The 19,966-nt window shown below is 47.3% G+C and overlaps 1 protein-coding gene across 3 annotated transcripts in view; it reads right to left on the minus strand.

The window, feature by feature from the left end:
• Window positions 1–13,319: 13,319 nt before the first annotated feature.
• KIF13B (kinesin family member 13B) overlaps window positions 13,320–19,966 on the minus strand; it is a 119,967-nt gene continuing 113,320 nt past the window's right edge. For all 3 annotated transcript variants that reach the window (XM_048296328.1, XM_048296329.1, XM_048296327.1), the window contains one exon: window positions 13,320–17,701. In XM_048296328.1, the coding sequence (XP_048152285.1) occupies window positions 17,409–17,701 (293 nt within the window). In that variant the 3' untranslated portion in view covers window positions 13,320–17,408. The remainder of the gene's footprint in view (window positions 17,702–19,966) is intronic.

The following is a 19,966-nucleotide window of genomic DNA, read 5'->3' on the forward strand; positions in this document are numbered from 1 at the left end:
GAGACCTCCAGAGGTCTCTTCTGACCTAAATTATTCTCTGATTCTGTGCACACCTGCTCAGGTTGAGGTGTTCCCTAGTTCTGATTTGTACATGTTGACTTGTTTAAAGAAGTTCTCTTAATTTGTTGAGGGTTTTTTCTGTTTTGCTGTTCATAAAAATTATCTTTTCTAGTTTACTAATAGAGAGGAGCTTTATTTGCAGGGTCTGGCTCCAGACTCCAATCAAGCCATAAGTTAGAGATTTCATTAATTATTTGCTCTGTTTACACAGTTCTTCAGGGATATTTGACTTGCTCTGTTTGTTTCATTGCCTAACATCAGACTGGTAAGTTTTCATGGTTTTGTAACATTTGTGATTGGTAGATCAGTTTTTGCCTTCATTTGTGAAGATTTATCTTTGTCTTGCTGCTGTGAGTGCAAGTGAAAAATTCCACATAGCTGAACCTATGTCAGGAAAAATTGGGGTTAACTCAAGTCCACTGGTGACTACTGTGATAAGCCAGAAATTTTGGGTCAGTAAATCACAAATTGGTGATTATTAGAAGCTGAAAGGGTTTGACTGGGAAAAAGTGTGATTGTGCTAACTTGGATCCTCCTTTCCTTAAGTGTTTGCTGTTGGCCACTTCTAGGAAAAACAGTGTGGTAGTTGAAATAAGTTTTATTTTTCGTATCGATAAACACACTAAGATTGGTCTTAAGTATTTTCCAAACTCAAAATTGCTGCCTTGATGCAGGATGTTGGTTCCCTGTGTGTGATCCTAACTGGAATCCAAAGCTGGAATCACACTTTCCTTCGGAAATTACTAAATTCAGTGTGAGACAGTCCTGAGCTGTGGGTGTTCAGTTGGAGATGATTTCCAACCCGTCCCCTGCTTTATCTCTACTCATTTTAATTATAATTTTTAATAATGTCCCTCCTCCCACTCCAGCTCTGTCATGTTGCAGCCACCACTTCCCAGTGCTCATCAGCTTCTTTCAAATTCATTGTGTAGTTACCAGCAAACTTTAGGGGGTTGTGTCAAAACTTTGCTCTTACTTTATCTGAGTTTTCCCACTCAAGTAGCTCTTGCACTCTTTGAAGTTCTTTAACTGGGTGATATTCTTTTGATCAAAGTCTTAAGCTTGTAGGCAATAATCTTAGGTTTGGTGCAGCTTTTGGCATTTGGCAGGAATCTTTGTTGGCAGGATTGGTCTTAAAGTTGTGTTACGTGTCACTGACCTTAATATGTGTTCATTACCCAGATTTTGTGTGTTTGTAGCATCAGTCAGGGGTTGGATCCTGATCCCAGCTAATTTAGTGGAGTTTTGTGGAGATTTCACTGTGATTCCTTGGAAGGGAAGGTTGATGGTATGACCAAAAAAATACCTTGCAGTTCACAAGAAGAGTTACAGGGAGATTTCAGCCTAAAACATTCCCCCTTGGGCATTTGAGCAGCTGAGATAATTACTCAGGATATTGGATCAGTTTTTGGCCAAAAGGGGTTTGGTACAGCCCTAAAACCTTCATTTCACCCTCTCTTTCTGCTGTCACATTTATGGGGTTTAAACTGTCTGACTAAAGATGTTGCACATTCATGAAAACCAGAGGCATTCTAGAGATGGCAGCTAAAATCCAAATTTAAAATACACTGAAATTATCTTTTTTCCTTTGTGAGAAATGTGTTACAACTAGAAGAGCGTGGTTGGGTGTTTTGAGGGCTGTCAGTAAGGTGACAGCGATTTGATGTTGGTTTTTGTCCAACAAATGTAAAGCAAATCAAACCAATGGAAGTTTATCTCAGTGGCAGCAGCGAGGCAGAGGGAGAAAAATTCAAACCCTTTACTAAAGGATTTGTCACTATCCTTGGCCTTAGGTTTTGTCACTTAAAAATAGCCTGGAATTGTTTTGTAGTTTATATCAGAGAATCGTGGAATGGGTTGAGTGGGAAGGGATTTTAAAGAGCCTCCAGTTCCAACCCCCTGCCTTGGGCAGGGACACCTTCCACTATCCCAGGTTGCTCCAAGCCCCATCCAAGCCGGCCTTGGACACTTCCAGGGATGGTGCAGCCCCACTGCCATGGAGCTAGAATAGGATTTGCCATTTGAAACACAGGGGAAAATTCACAAAAACCTTTTAAATGCCCCTTTTAATCAGGCTGATGCAGAAAAAGAACCAATGGGTTTGATGGCTGCAGCATAGAGCTCTTTCCCATTCTTTCAGGAAGGTCTGGAGTGCTCCAGCCGACAGCTCAAGCAGGAGTGAACTGAAGCCATTGAGCTGGAGCAGGCTGGTGATGGGCCTTTGATGTTTCTGTATGTGCAGAGCATCTCTCCCTCAGCTGCCTTGGCAGAAGCCTCCCTCTGCCATTTATTCCCTCTCTGCTCAATGGCAGCGGGTGTGTTCTGCTGATCAAAACATCCAGCACACTTGTGCTCAATCCTTTCAGGCTGCAGCCAGGGTAATTGGGATGGGCAGGATAAGTGCATGGGAGTATGGCAGTCACAGTGATGGCAGCTCTTTTGAATGGCTGGGTGTCCCTGACGGGTAATTAGCGGCTTTAGAATGACAGGGATTGGCATGGCCGTGATTAAAAGGATTTCTGTCTTTTCTGTGATTGAAAACAGGAGATCTCCCACCCCCTAATTCTCTTTAATACCAGTGTTATTAGTGACACTTGGAACACAGCTCCTCTGTAAACTTAAATAATGACCTCAATGAATGGTTACTTACAACAGCAGGGACTGAACCGAGTTCAGTTTTCTATGCAAAGCTGCTCCTCCTGATTTTCTGTTCCCAGCTCCACGTGCGTGTCACTCCCAGTGAGTTTGGGAGACAAAGAGGACATTTGGTTGTGTGACAGCCTGGGGACAGATTGCCCAGGGCCTGGTTTAGCTCTTCTGGCTCATTTTGGAGTTGTGCAGTTGGAGAGGATGAGCCATGAACTCCACTGGACTCATCCTGAGTTTTCACCTGTCTGCAGGTGGAGGGTTCCTTGGAGCAGGGAATGTCCCTGGCTCTTGGTTGCCACTCCAAATTCCCATTCCCAGTGTCTCTTTGGAAGCCTTACCAGCACTTGTTGCCATGTTCTCCTCCAGCTCTTCGCTCTGTCAGTTAACACCGTGTAGTGATAGGAGCTAACTCCCCTTTTTCCTTAAAAAAATCTCAAAATATCCTCTCACAAGAGGTTTGGCTGAACACTGTCCTTGCCATTCACCCAGGATATCTGGTGGTGACCCAAAATACCATCATTTTCCCCTGATCTGTTGCTAGATTCTCCAAAAGCTTCTGCCCTAGGGAGTTCTGTGCCTTCTAAATCTGTTTTTGTGAGTATCTGTTGCCCACGGAGCACTGCAGAGCCTGTGCTCTGTTTTTGCCCTTAAGTTTCTTGACCAGATTTTTTTCCACAGTGCTGTTCTCCACTTATCACGCAGGTTTCCACATTTTTTTGGCATGTAAGGATGCTTAGAGGGACTCTGAGTCAAATTTAGTAAAACTTACCAGGTTCCTAACTCGCTAAAGAATTTAGGGACTTCCTTAGGCTCTTATTCAAATCTTCCAGTTACTTCTCAGCTTCTTTGTACTGAAATCTTTGTGAATCCCAGTTCAGAGCAGACCTGTGGCTGTGGGTACTTCAGTTCTTCCAGCACAGTTCCCACCACTACACTCACAGTAGCAATGGGAACAACTTCTTTTTTAGAAAATACATTTTTAGATACTCAACTTGCTGCTGTCACTGGCCTCAATTCAGCTTCCCATCCTCCTCTCCCTTCTCCTTAACTAATTAAAGTCTTCCATGTTATGGCAAGATGGCATATGTAGCTTAAATAACCCACCTCTTTAATTAAGAGGTTGGATTCAGCCTTCTGAGATATATTTGACATCATTTGAGATTTAAAAATACGTTTTACTTACACAGTTTATCCATCAGATCGCTCAAGGAGGGCAAAGAGATAATGAAAGTAAATTATTAATTAATATTTCTCACCCAGTATATTCCATTAAGAATATTAAGCATTTATTCCATTCCTCAAAGCACATTTGACTTCGGATATAATTTTTTTTTGAAGTCTGCCTGCTGATGAAGTTGCTGCTCTCTGTCTTTGACAGGGCTGTAGGGACAGGATGGAAAATATCCTTCAGGAGCTAACCAGAGCCAGGAATTCCAAATATCAGCTCACTGGCCAGGTTTTCCAGTGCATTTATGCATTATGAGCAGATCTTTTCAAGCCCCAAATGCCACAGACTATCCCTGACACATCCAAGCTGTTCTTACCTTGAAAAAATTGATAAAATTATGGAATGAAAACAGCAGCAGGAGCATCTCTGTTCCCAGTGGGATGGAATGGGATGAGTTTGGGTTTGGAATGGTGAAGGAATTCAAGATGTTGGTGGGAAAGACCCAGGGGTATTGCACAAAATCTGGAACTGCTCCCTGAAAAGGAAGAACACCTTGGGATGTTTGTTGATGAGAGAACTGAAGTGGTTTAGGAGCTATTACTGGAACCTGAGCCCTGCTTTTGTTCAGTTTCTCACAGAGGTGGTTCAGAGAATCCCAGAATGGTTTGGGTGGGAAGGGAGGTTAAATCCTATCTCATTCCACCCCCTGCCATGGGCAGGGACACCTTCACTATCCCAGGTCTCTCCAAGCCCTGTCCAGCCTGGCCTTGGACTCTTCCAGGGATCCAGGGGCCACCACAGCTTCTCTGGGAGTTCTATCCCAGCCACGCCCTCACAGCCAGGAATTCCTTCCCAATCTCCCATCCATCCCTGCCCTCTGGCACTGGGAAGCCATTCCCTGTGTCCTGTCCCTCTGTCCCTTATCCAGAGTCCCTCTCCAGCTCTGTTGGAGCCCCTTTAGGCCCTGGAATGTGCTGGAAGCTCTCCCTGCAGTTGCCTTTCAGTTTAACCAAACATTCCCACCTTGGCACACGGCTGCTCATGGGCAGGAACAGTTCCATTCTAACACTTTAGTTCCCCACTCCCTTCCTTCAGAGCTCTTCATTTGCCCAACTCTTTCTTCCTTTAGAGCTTTTTAAGTCTCAGTCCTTTTTCTCCAGGTCCTTGGAGAAAATAAACGCTGTGGAGATGAGGGAATGTTTATAAATCCATTGGATATACGTGATAAAATTTGTAAAGAGTGATGCAGAATAAAGGGACACTTTCAGTTAGGGTTTGGTTTGGGGTTTTCATTTAATTTTTTAATTTCTTTTTTTAATGAAGTAGATGGAATGGGGAGTTTGCATCAGGATTGTGGGAGGCCACCCGACATTCAGGATCCCCTTGTAGGTGACAGACTGGTCCCTTCTGGCCTTAATTGTAAATCTGTGACTCCAAAGAGATAAAATGTGTCTTTTACCTTTAGAACTTGTTCAGAATATTGAATAATTTATAGAGATTTGAGTTCTGGAGGGGTTCTCTGCAGCAAGAACTGTCCATCAGAGAACACGTCGTGCCTTATGTCTCTAACCCCAGTTCCTGTTCCAAAAAGATAAAAATCTTTCACAATTACCCCAAAAATTCAGCATAAACAGAATTTGATCAGTCACAACCATTTCTTTGGGCTGCAGCGCCTCAGCAGCTGATTTTCACAATACCATTGTCAGATGGCTTCAAAAAATCCCACAGCCAGGACAAGCCCTCTGGCTAAACTGATGTCTCCTTATTTTTTCCATGGAGCCTGTATTTCTTGAAGGAATTCCTGTGGAGAGTCTGAGCTGTCCCTCCTCAACTGCTCTGAGCCATTCGCTTCCCTCTGAAGTTGATTCTTGGTACTGAATTTGTCACATTATTTTTCCAAATTTCAGTGCTTCTCACAGAAATTATCTTTCATCCAAGCTCCTTGACACCCTGATAATCCTTTTTTTATCTGGTTTGCCTATCCTGAAGTGCTCTGACCTGAACCTGTTGTCCTTGCAGCCTCCAAGTAAGGGATTTATATTGTTTCCACCCTATAAAAAGCAATCCAGTGTAGGGCAGAAGCTTCCAGACTCTCTGCTCTGGGTTTTCCCAGCCCTCAGACCCTTCTCCCTTCCCTCCTTGCAGTTCGGATTATTAGAAAATCATAGAAATGGTAGTTTTTAAGTGTAATTTTTTTATCATTACTTGGATTGTCTTTTTTTTACTGGGAAGGTTTGTTTACTGGGAGACATTCCCCTTTCCTTTGGCCTTTTAGATGGTGCTGTATCCGTTACTTACTTGAAATCTATGAATATATGGAATAAATAAGAACAATTTTATCCACTTTGGCCACTTAAAAGAAGAACCATTTCATAAATTCAGCCAGTTTACAGCAGGTTCTTCACTTGCCCCATCCTGGGTGAAATGAGGTGTTTGGACCATGGGAGAGGGACCAGATGGAAGCGTTTTTTTCATGGAATCATGGAATGGTTTGGGTTGGAAGGGACCTCAAAGCTCATCCAGTGCCACCCCCTGCCATGGGCAGGGACACCTTCCCCTATCCCAGGTTGCTCCAAGCCCTGTCCAGCCTGGCCTTTTTTGCTCCAGTTTATTTTGCCTTTGTGTTGGAACTTTAATTGGAGCCGTGGATATTCCTGGTTTGGATGCCCACTTTTCCTGTGGGTGTTTGGGACTGGATCCCTGGATTTGCACAGCTTTCCCAGGAGTCTGCTGCTTCCCTGGGACACTTTGTTTATCCAGGGCTGGGGATCACTCATTGCAGCCAGAGTAGCTTTTTGGTTTCATTCATACATTGGTTTAGGTTTGAAAATCATTGGAAAATCTTGAAGTCACTTTTCCAAATGAAAAATTACAGTGAAAGCAGAGTTTGGAATTTGAGCTTCCCATCTTTCAGTGTTATCCAGTGCTTTTTTTTTTTTTTTTTTTTTTTTGGCTTCTGTGTGAATTTGGGTGTCATCCTGAGCCTTGTGCTGACCTGAAGCTGGTTACTGGGTTTTGGTTGCTGTGGGGCCAGAGCCGTGTTTGGTCTTTCGGGAGGGACAGATTTCCCATTCCACCACCCAATACAAACCCAAAAGCACCCCCTTTCTTCCTTGCTTTTGGCCCCAGGAATGTCTTTCTGAATCTTATCAAAGCCTCCCTGACCTTGCTGCGAGAGTTCTGGATGGTTCTGGGCTGCACTTCTCCCACCAGTGCTGCTGGTTTAGGCTGGGAGAGCCCCGTGTCCCTTTGGAAGTCAGGTCCTGTGGGATGACGCGATGTCATTGTGGCACCGAGGGACAGGCTGTGCCCTTAAAGATAACCCAGGAATAGCAGGTTTAAACTCGGTTTGGTTCCACAGCAGTTCTGTCAAAGGGTGACGAGTCAAAGTCAGCTGTGGCCGTGGGGAGCACTGTTTTCCTGACAAATTGCCTTGGCTGTCTTCCTCTTGGTCTTTATGATCTTCCCAAGGCTGCCGAGAGCCGGGGAAGTGTGAGATATGTGCAGTACTTCTTTCATTTTGGGTTTTTTTTTCCTAGTGTCAATTTAAAAAGTGCCTAAGTGAGGAATAGGACTCCAGAGTGAGCTGGAGGAATAGGATTAGACCTCATTTCCCTCTTAAGAAAAGAGCCCTCCCTGCATCCCTCCGCACATCCCTCCAACGAGTCCAGAGCCCGGCAGAATCCGGCTGGAAAAAATTCCCCGTTCTTTCCTCGTGCTGCCCCCCTTGGTTCCCAGTCTTTTGGGAGGAATCTCATTTCTCAGCCAAATGTTTGCAATCTCTGATTTGGGGTGGATGGCGAAGAGGGGGGAAGCTTGGATAGACTTCAGTACAAAACTGCCTCTTGGATTGCAGATACAAAGAGCTCTGTGTGATAAACATCCACCTCTGGAAAACCAGGTCTGGGTGGAAAAAGCTGATGTGCTTCTTTAATCACCTCCTTAGGAATCACAGAATGGTTTGGGTTGGAAAAAACCTTAAAAATCATCCAGTTCCACGCCGTGCCGTGGGCAGGGGCACCTCCCACTATTCCAGGTTGCTCCAAGCCCTGTCCAACCCAACTTGGAACATTTCCAGGGATGGGGCAGCCAAAACCTCTTGGAATCCCAAAGGCAGTTTCTTCCTATATTCTTATTTATTTCTAGGTTTATCATAGTGGCACCTGCTCAACATTTTGTCAAAATAATCCTAACTATTGGCAGGTGGTTATAATTTCGTAAAGGTGAGAATTTTATGTGGGTTTGAAGAAAAAAGGTATCAGTGATAATTCAAAAAATCACATTAAAGTAGGATTTCTTCTGACCAGAGTGAAAGGAGGTAACAGAACACTATGGAGGTGTTTTAGTACTTAAGGTTTCAGCAAATTAAAGCAATCTGTGTGTAGATGTTTTAGTTTTCATTAGCAACAAAATGTTTTGACATCCGAGGTGGGAAAGCCTGGGAAGGGACTGTTGGCAAGCAAAGCTTGAGGACATCTCTGCAGAGAGCAGAAGCTCAGCCTCTGGGGAGTGGATGGGTGTTGATAGAAGCAGTGATCCTGTGGGAATCCATTGCTGGGGTCCTGATGGAAATCAGGACATTTCTGATGGAAATCCACTGTTGGTGGAGCCCGTGGCACACACAGACCCTTGGCCCTGCTCCGAGATGCCTTTTGGAAGTGGTATTTTCCCTGAAAAGCGACTGTCACTGGCAGGGGATGTTGGTGGCAGCAGGTGGATGCTGTAGTTGAGTGTTGCAAACCCACAGGTGAGGGGACGGTGGAACAGCCTCGGAGCCACACAAAAGTGGAGCAAAACCCCAGCGAAGGCTGGGGAGGTTCCTCACATCCAAATTTTGTGTGTCTTGACTTTGTCCCACCGTGACCTCAGCTTGGGGGTGGGTGCCAGCCGTGCCTCTCCTCTTTGGGCTGTGCTGGGATGGCTCCAGCTGCCTCCTGTCACTTCAGTGTCCCCAGATGTATCAGTGACACCCAAGACGAGCCGTGTCCCATCCCTGCCCTGTCCGTTCCTCCGTCGGCATCTCCCACCCAGCTGCTGGTTTGCCCCAGCTGGGCCCTGTGTCTCATCTGCTGTAGGTGTCCTGCCTACCTCAAGAGGTAACCATGGGATCCTGGAGTGGTGTGGTCACCCTCTGGTCTGTTTTCCATGAGCACTAGCGCACACATACACACACACACACACTGGAATGTATATTCTCCTCCCCCCCAGCCCCCAAATAACCTCTTGACCTGATCCTTGCTGTAGCCACCACCAACTCCTCTTGCAAATTGGATGCTGCTTTAAATGTGAAAACAAATGTTCAAGAAGCTATAAAACCTGAATGAAAGCTAAAGCTGAATTTATAAAGCCTTGTTGCATATGAGCCAAAAGTGCAAAAAGCTCTATATAATGAACTAACCTGCCACTCATATAAATATAAATATATATAAATATATTAAAATCAGACTGTTCTACAAAATTGTGTATTTGTATTTTTGTGTACGTACAATTTTCTGCTAAGCAGAAGGAGGATGTAGTATAGGATGATGTGAGAAGAGATTTTGTTTAATCATATTTCTTTGTTACTTATTTTTGTTAACATCCAGATGCCTGTCTTTGTCTTATGTGTATGACACTGTTCCAAAGGTGCAGTATCCCTCTCCTGCCCGCGTCTGACCGACCTCCTTCCTCCACGGGGAACGGGTCAGGTGATGCCCATCATCATCATCATCATCATCATACTCTTCAGATCCACCCTGGTCTTGATCTTAAGGGCTGCTCGTTCAGCTGAAAGACGAGATGTGTCATTTCCTGGGCGCCTTGTGCCGCTGCTCCTCCTCATGAAGTTGAATATTCATGTGCTGGTTGACTCCTGTGTGGTAGTTGTTCCCTAAACACATGTCCATGGTCTGCTGCTGCTCCTCAGCCTGACATTTTGGGGGAAAAAAAATGGATTGGATAGGTTGGGAGGGAGGATGAGCAGATCCTCGTGGTGGGAAGTTGCTTGTGGAGAAGAAAGTGCTGGGGAAGTCTCAGGGGGTGAAGCTCAGTCCCACCCCCACGGGGGATGGAGGAAGCACCTCGTGTTCCCCACGCTGGTGCACTTGGGGAGCTTGGCTGTCAGGAAGGAGGGTTGGGAGGTGATGGGTTGTAACTCCCTCTCAGGAGCATCCACCCCAGCACCCCTGGTGGCTTTGGGGCACTTTGCTTTGAGAAAGTTGGAGCAGCCTTGAGAGGGCTCCATCTTACACCAGATGCCCTTGCAGTGAAGGCACTGAGTGTTGAGAACATCATTCCAAACTCTTCTCCCAGTCACTGCCTTTATCTGCAAGATGCTGATGGCTCCCTGCAAGGAGAAAAGGAATAGTGTAGGAAACCTGAGAACCCTTGGTGTGCTTGGGAATTGTTATTTATCCATCACAGAGAACTCTCCAGGGAAAGAAAGGGCCAAAGGAACCTGGATAGAACAGGATGTAGTGGAGTAACTGATGCAAAGCTTTGGGCAGGAAGTGATGGAAGTTCACCTTCAGTCCCACCACAGACCCTTGAGGAAACTGGTCCAGCCTCCATCCGAAATTCAGGGGAGGGTGAATGTCCATCACACCCTCCCCTGGTGGCAGCTGCTGCGAAAACGAACCATCAGCCTCTCCCCCTGTGCCCCTTTTTTGTTCCCTTTTTTTTTTAATTTAATCCCTGTCTTTGTTAGAGCCAACCCGCGGCCCAGGGAGAGCGATACTGCACCTTTCCACGTAGGGCTCATATTTATAACAATGTGTAATGACTGTAGCAAAAGTCCTTGTTTCTGTATGTGAATGGACAGAGAAACAAGTGCTCTATTGTATTGATTAAAATAGTTCAAATGAGTCCTGTATCATTGTATCTCCTATTCTGGATTAGTGCCTTTTGGACAGTAGACTGTTCTGTAATTAAAATGTAGTATAACTGCTTTTTTGTACAGTTTTGTTTTAATAAAACTTTTTTTTAATTTGTGTTTATTTTAGTATTGTACCTATTAGAAAATAAAAATGTATAACTCAACACCGACCCTTTTCTTCCATCGTCCTTTTTGTGCAGGGCTTGGGTGTGACCTGAAGTGTGTCCTGAGAAAAAAGTGAATGCAGAAAATGTTGATTCGTTTGGGGAAAATGGAATTCTTTGTGCACTCCCTTTTTGTAAGGATGGTCTCTGGAAGGGATGAAGGTGATGGACACGATGGTGGATTTGGAGCAGTGCAGTCACTTGGAATTTGAGCCATGGGCTGATTCCAGAGACCTTTTGGGGCTCTTTCCACTAGAAGGAGATGTTGAGAATAGAGTTCTCTGTCAACTGGGGTTGCGTTTGTCACAGGTGAAGGTCATACAGAGATGATGTGCCCTTGGAGATGGTGCCCTTCCCTCTGGAAACCCCAGAAGCTCCTGGAGCCTCAGGAAGGGCCCTGTGAGTGCCCTCCCAACAATAGAAGTCTCTTGCTCGAGTTGAAGGTCTGGGGGGAGCAGACTTTGGGATCACCTGGTGATAAAAGCAAAAGATGTTGAATTATTGAGTACAGGGGTAATTTTGAGGAGCCAAGGCAGGAGAGGGCTGGGGCTGCCCTTTGGTCCTGGCCTGGTGGGGCTGAGCAGCTTGGGGTCTCAAGGAGGATTTATGGGGTGGGTGGTGAAAAGCTTCCTCAGAATGGGAAGCAATTCCTGCAGGTGGTGTGGAAGGATGAGCCAGGTGGCAGAGAAGACACAAAGTCACAGGAACTGATTTATTCAGTGAAATGGTGTCCAGGTCCTGCCATCCTGGTTAAAACCAAGATTTGCAGCTGTGGGTGGGGGGTCTGCTCAGGATGGACACCCCAAAACAAGGGGGAAGGCAACTCAGGAGGGCTGCAGGTAATGAATATTGGACTTTAGGGGTGGAAACACCTTTCAAAGTGCTCCTTGTGCCTCTCAGACATCAGAGGGGGATAACATTTATCTTAACCCTCCCCATCATCAGCTGCCAGAGCTGCTGTGTTTGCAGAGGGAATTTCCTGGAGGGAGGAGGCTGGGGATCATGGAATCCCAGAATGTTTTGGGTTGGAAGGGACCTCAACGCTCATCTGGTCCCCCCCCCTGCGGGACACCTTCCACTGTCCCAGGCTGCTCCACGTTCCATCCAACCTGGCCTTGGACACTTCTAGGGATGGGGCAAACACTTCCAGGGGTGTCTGTAGCTACCCTGGGATGCTGGATGAAGCCCACTCCCTTCTTCACAGCTGAAAACCAGGAAAAGCTCCACTGGGAGGTGTTTAAACAAAACAAGAGTAACAAACCCACACTGGAGGCCTGTGCTTTGCAGAGAAGCTGCACTTCCAGCCCTTCGTGCCTGTTTTGGTGGGAAAGCAGACTAACCAGGGAAAAACCAGTAATTTGTCACAGCTTGGTGTCCAAAGGTGAGCAAAACCCCCTTGGAAATGTGCCCAGCTCGTGGGAGGGCAGCTCCTCTCTCCACTCAGGTGAAGCCCAGGGGCTGCTGCCTCCCATGGCAAAGTGTTTGAAGCCAAGCAGGGCCAAAGGAAGCAGCATTAATTTGAAGGAAAATGGGGGGAAAGGTGTTCTTTGTTCATTTTGGGGGTTTTTAAAAATGATTTTCCTGCTCTTTTTGATCGGAGCCTTTTCAAGCCAGCTTTGGCTGGAGAACAGAACGTGGCAGCGCGGGGAAGGTGCCACAGCCACCTTCCGGGAAGAGCGAGGTTTGAACAAAGTGACGCTGCTTCAAACAGCTCCTGTGTTTCAGCCAAAGAGGGTTTTCTTCTTTCAGAAGGTAAAACATAAAAGGGAAGTGGCTTTAAAGGAAAAAAAAGCTGTTTTCGTGTGCTGATTGCAAGACAGCGCTGATAAAAATATCCTTTGCTCGCTGAGTTTCAGTGGGGATGGGGAGATCAACGCAGCATTTGTTGCTTTCAAAAAAGGCCAAGATAAACTAAAAAACACAAAATAATCCCAGTGAAACCCTGCCTGTTGTTTCCAACATGAAGCTGTGTTTGGGAGAGAAACGGTGCCAAAGAAAAGGAAATCGTGTGGCCCAGGCAGGGGTTTCAAGGACATCATGGAATGTTGAGGGGGTCTCATCACCCTGAGCCCTTTTTAGCTGACAGCATTGGTTGTGGCAGTTCCCTGAGGCATCGACCTCCCTACAGACCAAGCTGGAGCAAGACAGGAAAGTCCTTGGGATCCTCATCCCACTGTGGATATTAGGAAAAAATTCTTCCCCAAAAAGGCACTGGCACAGCTGCCCAGGGCAGTGCTGGAATCTCCATCCCTGGAGGGATTGAAAAGCCACGTGGCTGTGGCACTTGGGAACATGGGTCAGTGGTGGCCTTGGCAGTGCTGGGGAACTGCTGGACTCAATTTTGGAAGCTTTTCCAACTGAAACTATTCTGATTCTAAACATTTTGGTGCCACTATCTGGAACAACAAAGCCCAGACATCCCAGCTCTAAAGAAGACGTTTATTCAGGTCCCGCAGGCGGCATCGCACGCATGATACAATATTACAGTCATTTAGTATGGTACAGAAATAATTAAAAACTTTACAGCTCATTACAAAGTCTCTTTGGATTTCAGCTCATTTAAAGTACACAGAGCCACTGCAGGGTCTGACCCTGGCAGGGACACACGAGCTGGGACCAGCTCCCAGGGAACCCAACAGGATCAGGGTTTGGGAACGGTGGAGAGGGCAGAAACCAAAGATGGGAGACAGGAGATGGAGGAACAAGACACTTGATCCTGACCCCACTAGGGGTGTTGTGTAGTGTGACCAGCCCACACCGTTCCTCACCGCCTCATTCCCTAAAATCCAGGCACCCCGAGGCCGCCTCGGCTGCTGGCCCCGGGATAAGGCACTGGGAAAATGGAATCTTGTGCAAAGAACTGGAGGAACCGGCGGAGGGAGAGCAGGAGCATCACCACGGACGCGGTTCCGCAGGGCTCGGACGGGGCTGGACAACACCCAGGTGGGGTTCCAACCACCGTGGGGAGGAATGAGGGAGTTCTTCCTTTGTAGGAGAGCACAGGGGTGTTGAACATTCCACCCCAGCCACAGACAAAACCCTCTGCTTAAGGACCCGGGCGGTGTCACCACACAGAATTTGCTTCTGTTCGCTTTCCTCAACCAAACGATGTCAGAGAACAGCAAAGAGCCAAAGCCTCGGGGCAAATGGGCTTGATTTTGGGCATGGAGATGAAAACACCTCAAGAGCTCAATCTAACACAGGAAAAAGGCTAGGCCTGGCTTGAGAATACCCAGAAAGTCCCTCTGAGAAGCCTCCTCTTGGCTGGCTCGGCGTCAGGGACACCCTGTGGGGAGGAGGGACCCCCAGCCCTGCGGACATGGGGGTGGCTGGAACCTTTCCAACTCACCACCATCATCTTCCAAGAACCCGAGACCCACCCACAATTCAGGGATGCAGCCAGCAGGACTGAAGCCCCGAGAGACACCAGAGATGAGACACTCGCTACAATTACACTTTCCTGCATTAAATCTTCTCCTTCCCTGCATAAAGTGCATGAAAACTTGGAAAAATATGCATAGCTATTCACACACCAGCCTCAGTGCTGGGCGGTTCCAGTTAAGAGCACCTCCTCCTTTAGGCTGAGAGTAGAGTTTTTCTAATATTATCAATAAGAAATATCTATGATCACCTCCATGGTGGTTTTTACCTCTTTTCTGGTTAGTTGGCTTAGCTGGGGTGAAGTAAAAGATGGCTTTGAGTAACAGAATGTGCCACTCACTGTGCCAAAAATTTGGGGAACACCTTTAGAAAAGACCTCACGTGCCCAGGAAGGCTGGGAGGGAGCAGGAGAGAGTCAGGGAATCCTCCAGGAACACCCTCACGGCCAAAATTTCTTTAGCTTTCTGGAGCTTGTCCTGCATCAGGGTGACTTTAGGGTGGAATCTGAGGAGAGGTTTTGCTTCCGAAGTCAAAGGAGATGGTGAAAACCAAGAGAGCTCTGAGCAAGGTCCTCCCTCCACAAAGGCACCGCGGGCTCCTCGTGCTCCTCATTCCCACAGGATTCTTGGAATCATCCCAGCCCTATTGGAGAGATTTCCTCCTTCCAGGACAAGTTATCCCAGAGGAGGCAGCAGCTGTGGGCTGCTCAAACCACCCTTCACACCCCTCTCCATGGTTCTGCAACCCAGCTGAGGGCAGAAGGAGAGGGAATCCAGCCCAGAGCAGTCGGATCAGCCTCTGGCCGCGTGTCCCGGGTGTGCAAACACCAAACCACGGTCAGGGCTGGAGCACAAACAGGCCAGAGGGGTTTATAATCAGCAGCAGAAACAGGGAACCATCAACCCAGCTCTTTCTGTCCCTCCCCCTCTCTCCTGCAGCCTGGGCACCTTTCCATGGGCCACGTTGAAATCCTGGATTCCCAGACAGCGGTGCAAGAAAAGAGGCTTCAAAAGGACTTGGAGGTTCCTCCCTTCACATCTCCCCCAAAGGGGCCATCGAGCAAACATGGAGGAGTTTTAAAGACATCCCTAAATCCAGGTATCTGAAATGCTGAGACTAAAACCACACAACTCCGGGGAGGGGCTGTTTCACATCAGCTTCTTCCGGCGGCACAGGGGAACAAAGTGCAATTAAAAACACGGTCAGGGTGGAATTAAGGGAACCAACAAGGCAGTGTAAGAGGCATCAAATTAATTAGTGGGTGCTCTTTCATCAGCAAGACTCCTCAGACCCCCAGAACAAAGCGTTTCGTTGCGTGGGTTGTGTCTATAAAACCAGTTTTAACTTTAAAACCCGGGATTTCAGCATCCGAATTTGTTACTACCAAATTCCTCCCCCATCGTGGCTCGGATGGACAGGAGCTTCGTGCAAAGGGAAAAGAGGGAAAACTGTACACTAAAAATATCTTTAGAAAGCTGCTCTGTACATTTTATATTAAGATTTCTTGAGGAAAATTTAGGGAACACTGAAACTACTTACATCAAGCTGGAAGATACACGAATCCCTGGCAGTTCTACGCGGGCTGCATCGGAACCCAGCCCACTTATTTCTGCTACAGATTAGTTTCTATTTTAATTTTATTCCTTCTGCATAAATGATATTAATTACAGTAAATCAGCATAATTATCTCCTTCGCTAAGCATCCCTATCTCCTTTGATGCCAACAGAGCTTTCCCTTGGACCTCGGAACCAGATGGTTTAAGGCACTTGGATACCCACGGGCAGCGATGGGAGAGATATTGAAGTTTAATCATTAATTTAGCATCCTAAATAGTCCCCACGTAGCTAAAACATCTATAGCTCAGGCTGTCCAATCCCCCCCATGATGACTAAACAAGATATAAACAGCTCAGGATAGAAAAATCTGTGGCTTTTCAGGATTTGATAGGAAAACGAGGGTCGGCCGATCCGTGCACGGACACACGGACAGGGATACGTCCCCTGGGCCACAGGCAGCTAAAAACCAGCCACAAATAAAATCAAGTTTATAAAAGCCAGCCCAAAGCTCCCCCTTTCCAGGAGAGAGGCTGGTTTTGGGGACGACAGAGGCACCTCCTCTTTGGATCGGCGCTTGGGATGGTGCTGGGAGAGCTCCTCTGTGCAGCGCCGGGCGGGGATGATTGTAAAGCGCGAACATTTCACGTTTTAAAAGAATAAATAAAAATAAATAGACTGGATTGATCCTGTTACGAGGGCAGCAACCCCCTGCTTGGCAAAATTCCGAGTGTCTCCAAAGGCTGGGTGGGAACAGGGAAGCACTTCAGTGCTGACACCTCTGCAAAAATCCTCTCGGCCCACAGGGAGGAACCAAGGAGAAGGTCCTGCCACTCTAGGGCAAGTGAGAGAGGGGATCCTGTCATGGGGAGAGCAAACATTAAAAGGATCAGAAACAGGACAGAGTTGGCCACGGGCTTTCTCCCATTCCCAACGAACCAGCTGGGAAGACCATGCTGATTTCCACAGGAGAGTGAGATAACACGGCAGTGATCCAAACAGGCACCGGCCCAGCCACATAACCCAAGGGCTGCAACTTTTTTAAATCAAAGGACTTTGAGGGGTCTCTATCTCCAAACAAAGTTCTACTTTCACTTCTCTGCCTGTCTGGAATCATTCCCACCTTGCCCTTTCATGGTGGATTACGTGATACTGACACAGCTCTTATGGAATTGCAACAGAGCTGTTATTCTTGTGGATGTTCTTCGGGAATTGCCCTGCGCTCCAAGGGAAGCGCCGGTGCCTGGGGAGGATTTCGTGGCTGTTGGGAAGCTGTGCCATGGTTTGACCAATTTTCCTCTGGAAGGAGGAAGAGAAGGAGCTCATTACACCCACCCACCGCTGTGCGCCGGCCCCGGCTGCCGTTGGTTACCCCCGGAAACGTCAGGACTTGGGACAGGAAACGAAGGATCCAGCACCATGACGAGGCAAAGACTTGTCGTGTCAAGAACCCAGAGCAGAGAGAACAAACCCTTCATTAGTGTTTGCCACCAGCTGGAAGATGGGATGGTTGGTTTCGCTTCCCGAAGCTGCCGGCTCCCCCGGCCGCGTCCCAGGGCGTTTGCTGGGCTGGGATCTCTCAGTTTGCCCAGGATTTCCTGTTCTCTGCGTTTTTCTGGCTCTTCTCCAGTCGTAGCGTGGATCCTCCTTCTGACTTGGCCAAGGCTGTGAGGGAGGCCAGGTTGGAGGCTGACCCGGAGAAGTTCCCGCTCCTCCTGTTCTCCGCCCCGGCCGCTCCCTGCAGCCTCAGGCCGGTGCTCCGGCGCCGCGCCGGGCCCGAGGCCTTCCTGACCCTGCCCGGCTTCACCAGCAATCCATAGCCTGGGTTACACCTGAAATACTGCTTCCCTCCGATGGAGCCGTCGTTCTTACCTGGGACAAGAGAATCAGGGCATTACGGAATGGTTTGGGATGGGAAGGACATTAAATCCCATCCCATTCCAACCCGACAACGTGGCCTTGGACATTTCCAGGGATCCAGGGGCAGCCACAGCTTCTCTGAGCTGCCTGTGCCAGGGCCTCACCACCCTCACAGGGAAGGGTTTTTTCCTACAAAATGGGTTTTATTCTGTGCAAATTGGTGCTACTGCACCCAGAGAAGGAGGCAAGGAAAAAGTGCTGAGAGGGAGAACGACTGATCCCTAAAAATGCACCATGGAGGTAAAACTTCCCTTCCGAACCCCAGCAAGGCCACTGCATGGAGAGTGACTCTGAACGGGACGGGACACTCCACCTTGTCCTTCCTTCCCACTCATTATTCAGAAGAACTCCATAATTTCTCCCAAAGTGGTAAATCATCTGTTCCATCAGCAAGGTATCAAGAAGGAAGGAAAAACGGACATTTAAAAGAGCTTTTGGCTTTCTGAGCTGATGTTTGAAGTGGAGGATTGTCACTGTTTCCATGTCATAAACCCCCCAGAGAACAGGAAGGATAATTCCTCTGTGCTGGTGCTGTTGAGATCTTTCTATTTCTCCTTTTAGATAATTTAAAACTCTCAGGATCACTGTTCAGGGATTGCTCCCATCTCTAAAGGGAATGTGCAAAGATCCAACAGCTCTTTAAATGACATAAAGTCACCTCTTTAGCTTTTGGGGTGTTTCCTTCTCCCTTCCACCATCACCATGTTGGGTCCAAAGTACCCTGACGTGGCCAGGACTTTGATTTCCCTGTCCTGAGAGTTCTGTCCCTGTTTGCAGCATGACAGAGTGTGCCCATATTCCCCAAGTGAAGCTCCAGATGTGTGAGAAGCCAGATAGGCTCCAACAAAGCAGGGTCTTAATCCTTGTGGAAATGGAATGGGGGAAAAAAATTCCAGCAACATCAGCAGCTGAGTCCTCAGCAGGCCAAAAATCTCCTGACTTTTCCATGGAAGCTGCTGCTTACTGGGATATGCAAACAGAATTAGCACTGGAGCAGCCTGACAGAGGGAAGGTGACCTTCCAAAACTGAAATGAATCTGTAAATATGTTTTTGGTTTTTTTTTAAATGAGGCACAAATTCAGGACTGAGGAACTACTGCACCTTGCAAAAGGATCAACAGCTCCAGTTTGCTTTCCAGGATGGAAAACTCCAGAGAGTTTTCTGAAACCTGCTGGGAAGTCACTGCCCAGTTCAGCTCTGATGAACACACCACGCACAGGGAAGATACAGGAGCTCTGGATCCTGAACAGTTCTGCTGGATGAACTGCTCCAGTCCAGGGAAATGTGCAGCAGGGAGCAGCGTGGGCTCCCTGGGATGTGTTGATTCACCACCCAGCCTGGGAATGCTGCACTTGGCTAGAAGGATTGGAATAAGGAACTTTATGTGCCCTGGGTAACCCAAATCCTCTCACTGCCACTGTGCCTCTCCTGGATTTTCCACTGGCATGCCCTGCCTTCCCCCAGTCCTGCCTGCTCCTGGAGAAGAAAGGGGTTGGGAAGCCTGGACTCCAGCAGGGATCAAATCCCAGCCATCATCTTCCTTTCCTCTTGTGCTGGGGACACCCTATTCCCACACCGACACCACAGGAACAGCAACAGCCTCTCCAGGAACTGCACCCTGGATTCCAAAAAATCGTGGAAACCCTAAATTCTGGGAATTCCACAGCTGTACAGGTAAAAGTCAGGCAGGGATGACAAATAAGATGGTGAAAAACCCCTCAAATTATCTGTACGAGCTGGTGGTCGGTGGATGATTATTTCCCACTGCTTTTCACACATATAGGGGAGGTGTGTATATATATATATATATATATATATATATATATATATACACTACATACACACAAATATTTTTTTTTGCAATTTTAAAGCTTACTTTCAAATAAAATCCTATTACACCTCTTAATACCTATTAAGAGCCTTTGTGGCTCATTCAGCCTAAATGTCCCTTTGAGCTAAATCCCACAGCTCCTGTTGTGCTTTGAACACCCTCATCCTCACAGCAGAAGGCCAGAAGAGAATCGACGGACACAAGGCCTGTCTCCTGCAGCTACTGCTTAGCAAACTGCATGGAAAAGGAATCCTGATTCCTGCTTCCAGTGTAAGAAGCCAAAGAAATGACTGAAAAGGGACAGTCAGGGGTCATAGAATGGTTTGGGATCTTGAAGCGGTTGGAAGTGAGAGCAGGTTTGGGAAAAGATGACAGCAGGGAAGAC

Source organism: Corvus hawaiiensis, chromosome 3, assembly GCF_020740725.1.
Source record: "Corvus hawaiiensis isolate bCorHaw1 chromosome 3, bCorHaw1.pri.cur, whole genome shotgun sequence".
Classification (NCBI taxonomy): domain Eukaryota; kingdom Metazoa; phylum Chordata; class Aves; order Passeriformes; family Corvidae; genus Corvus; species Corvus hawaiiensis.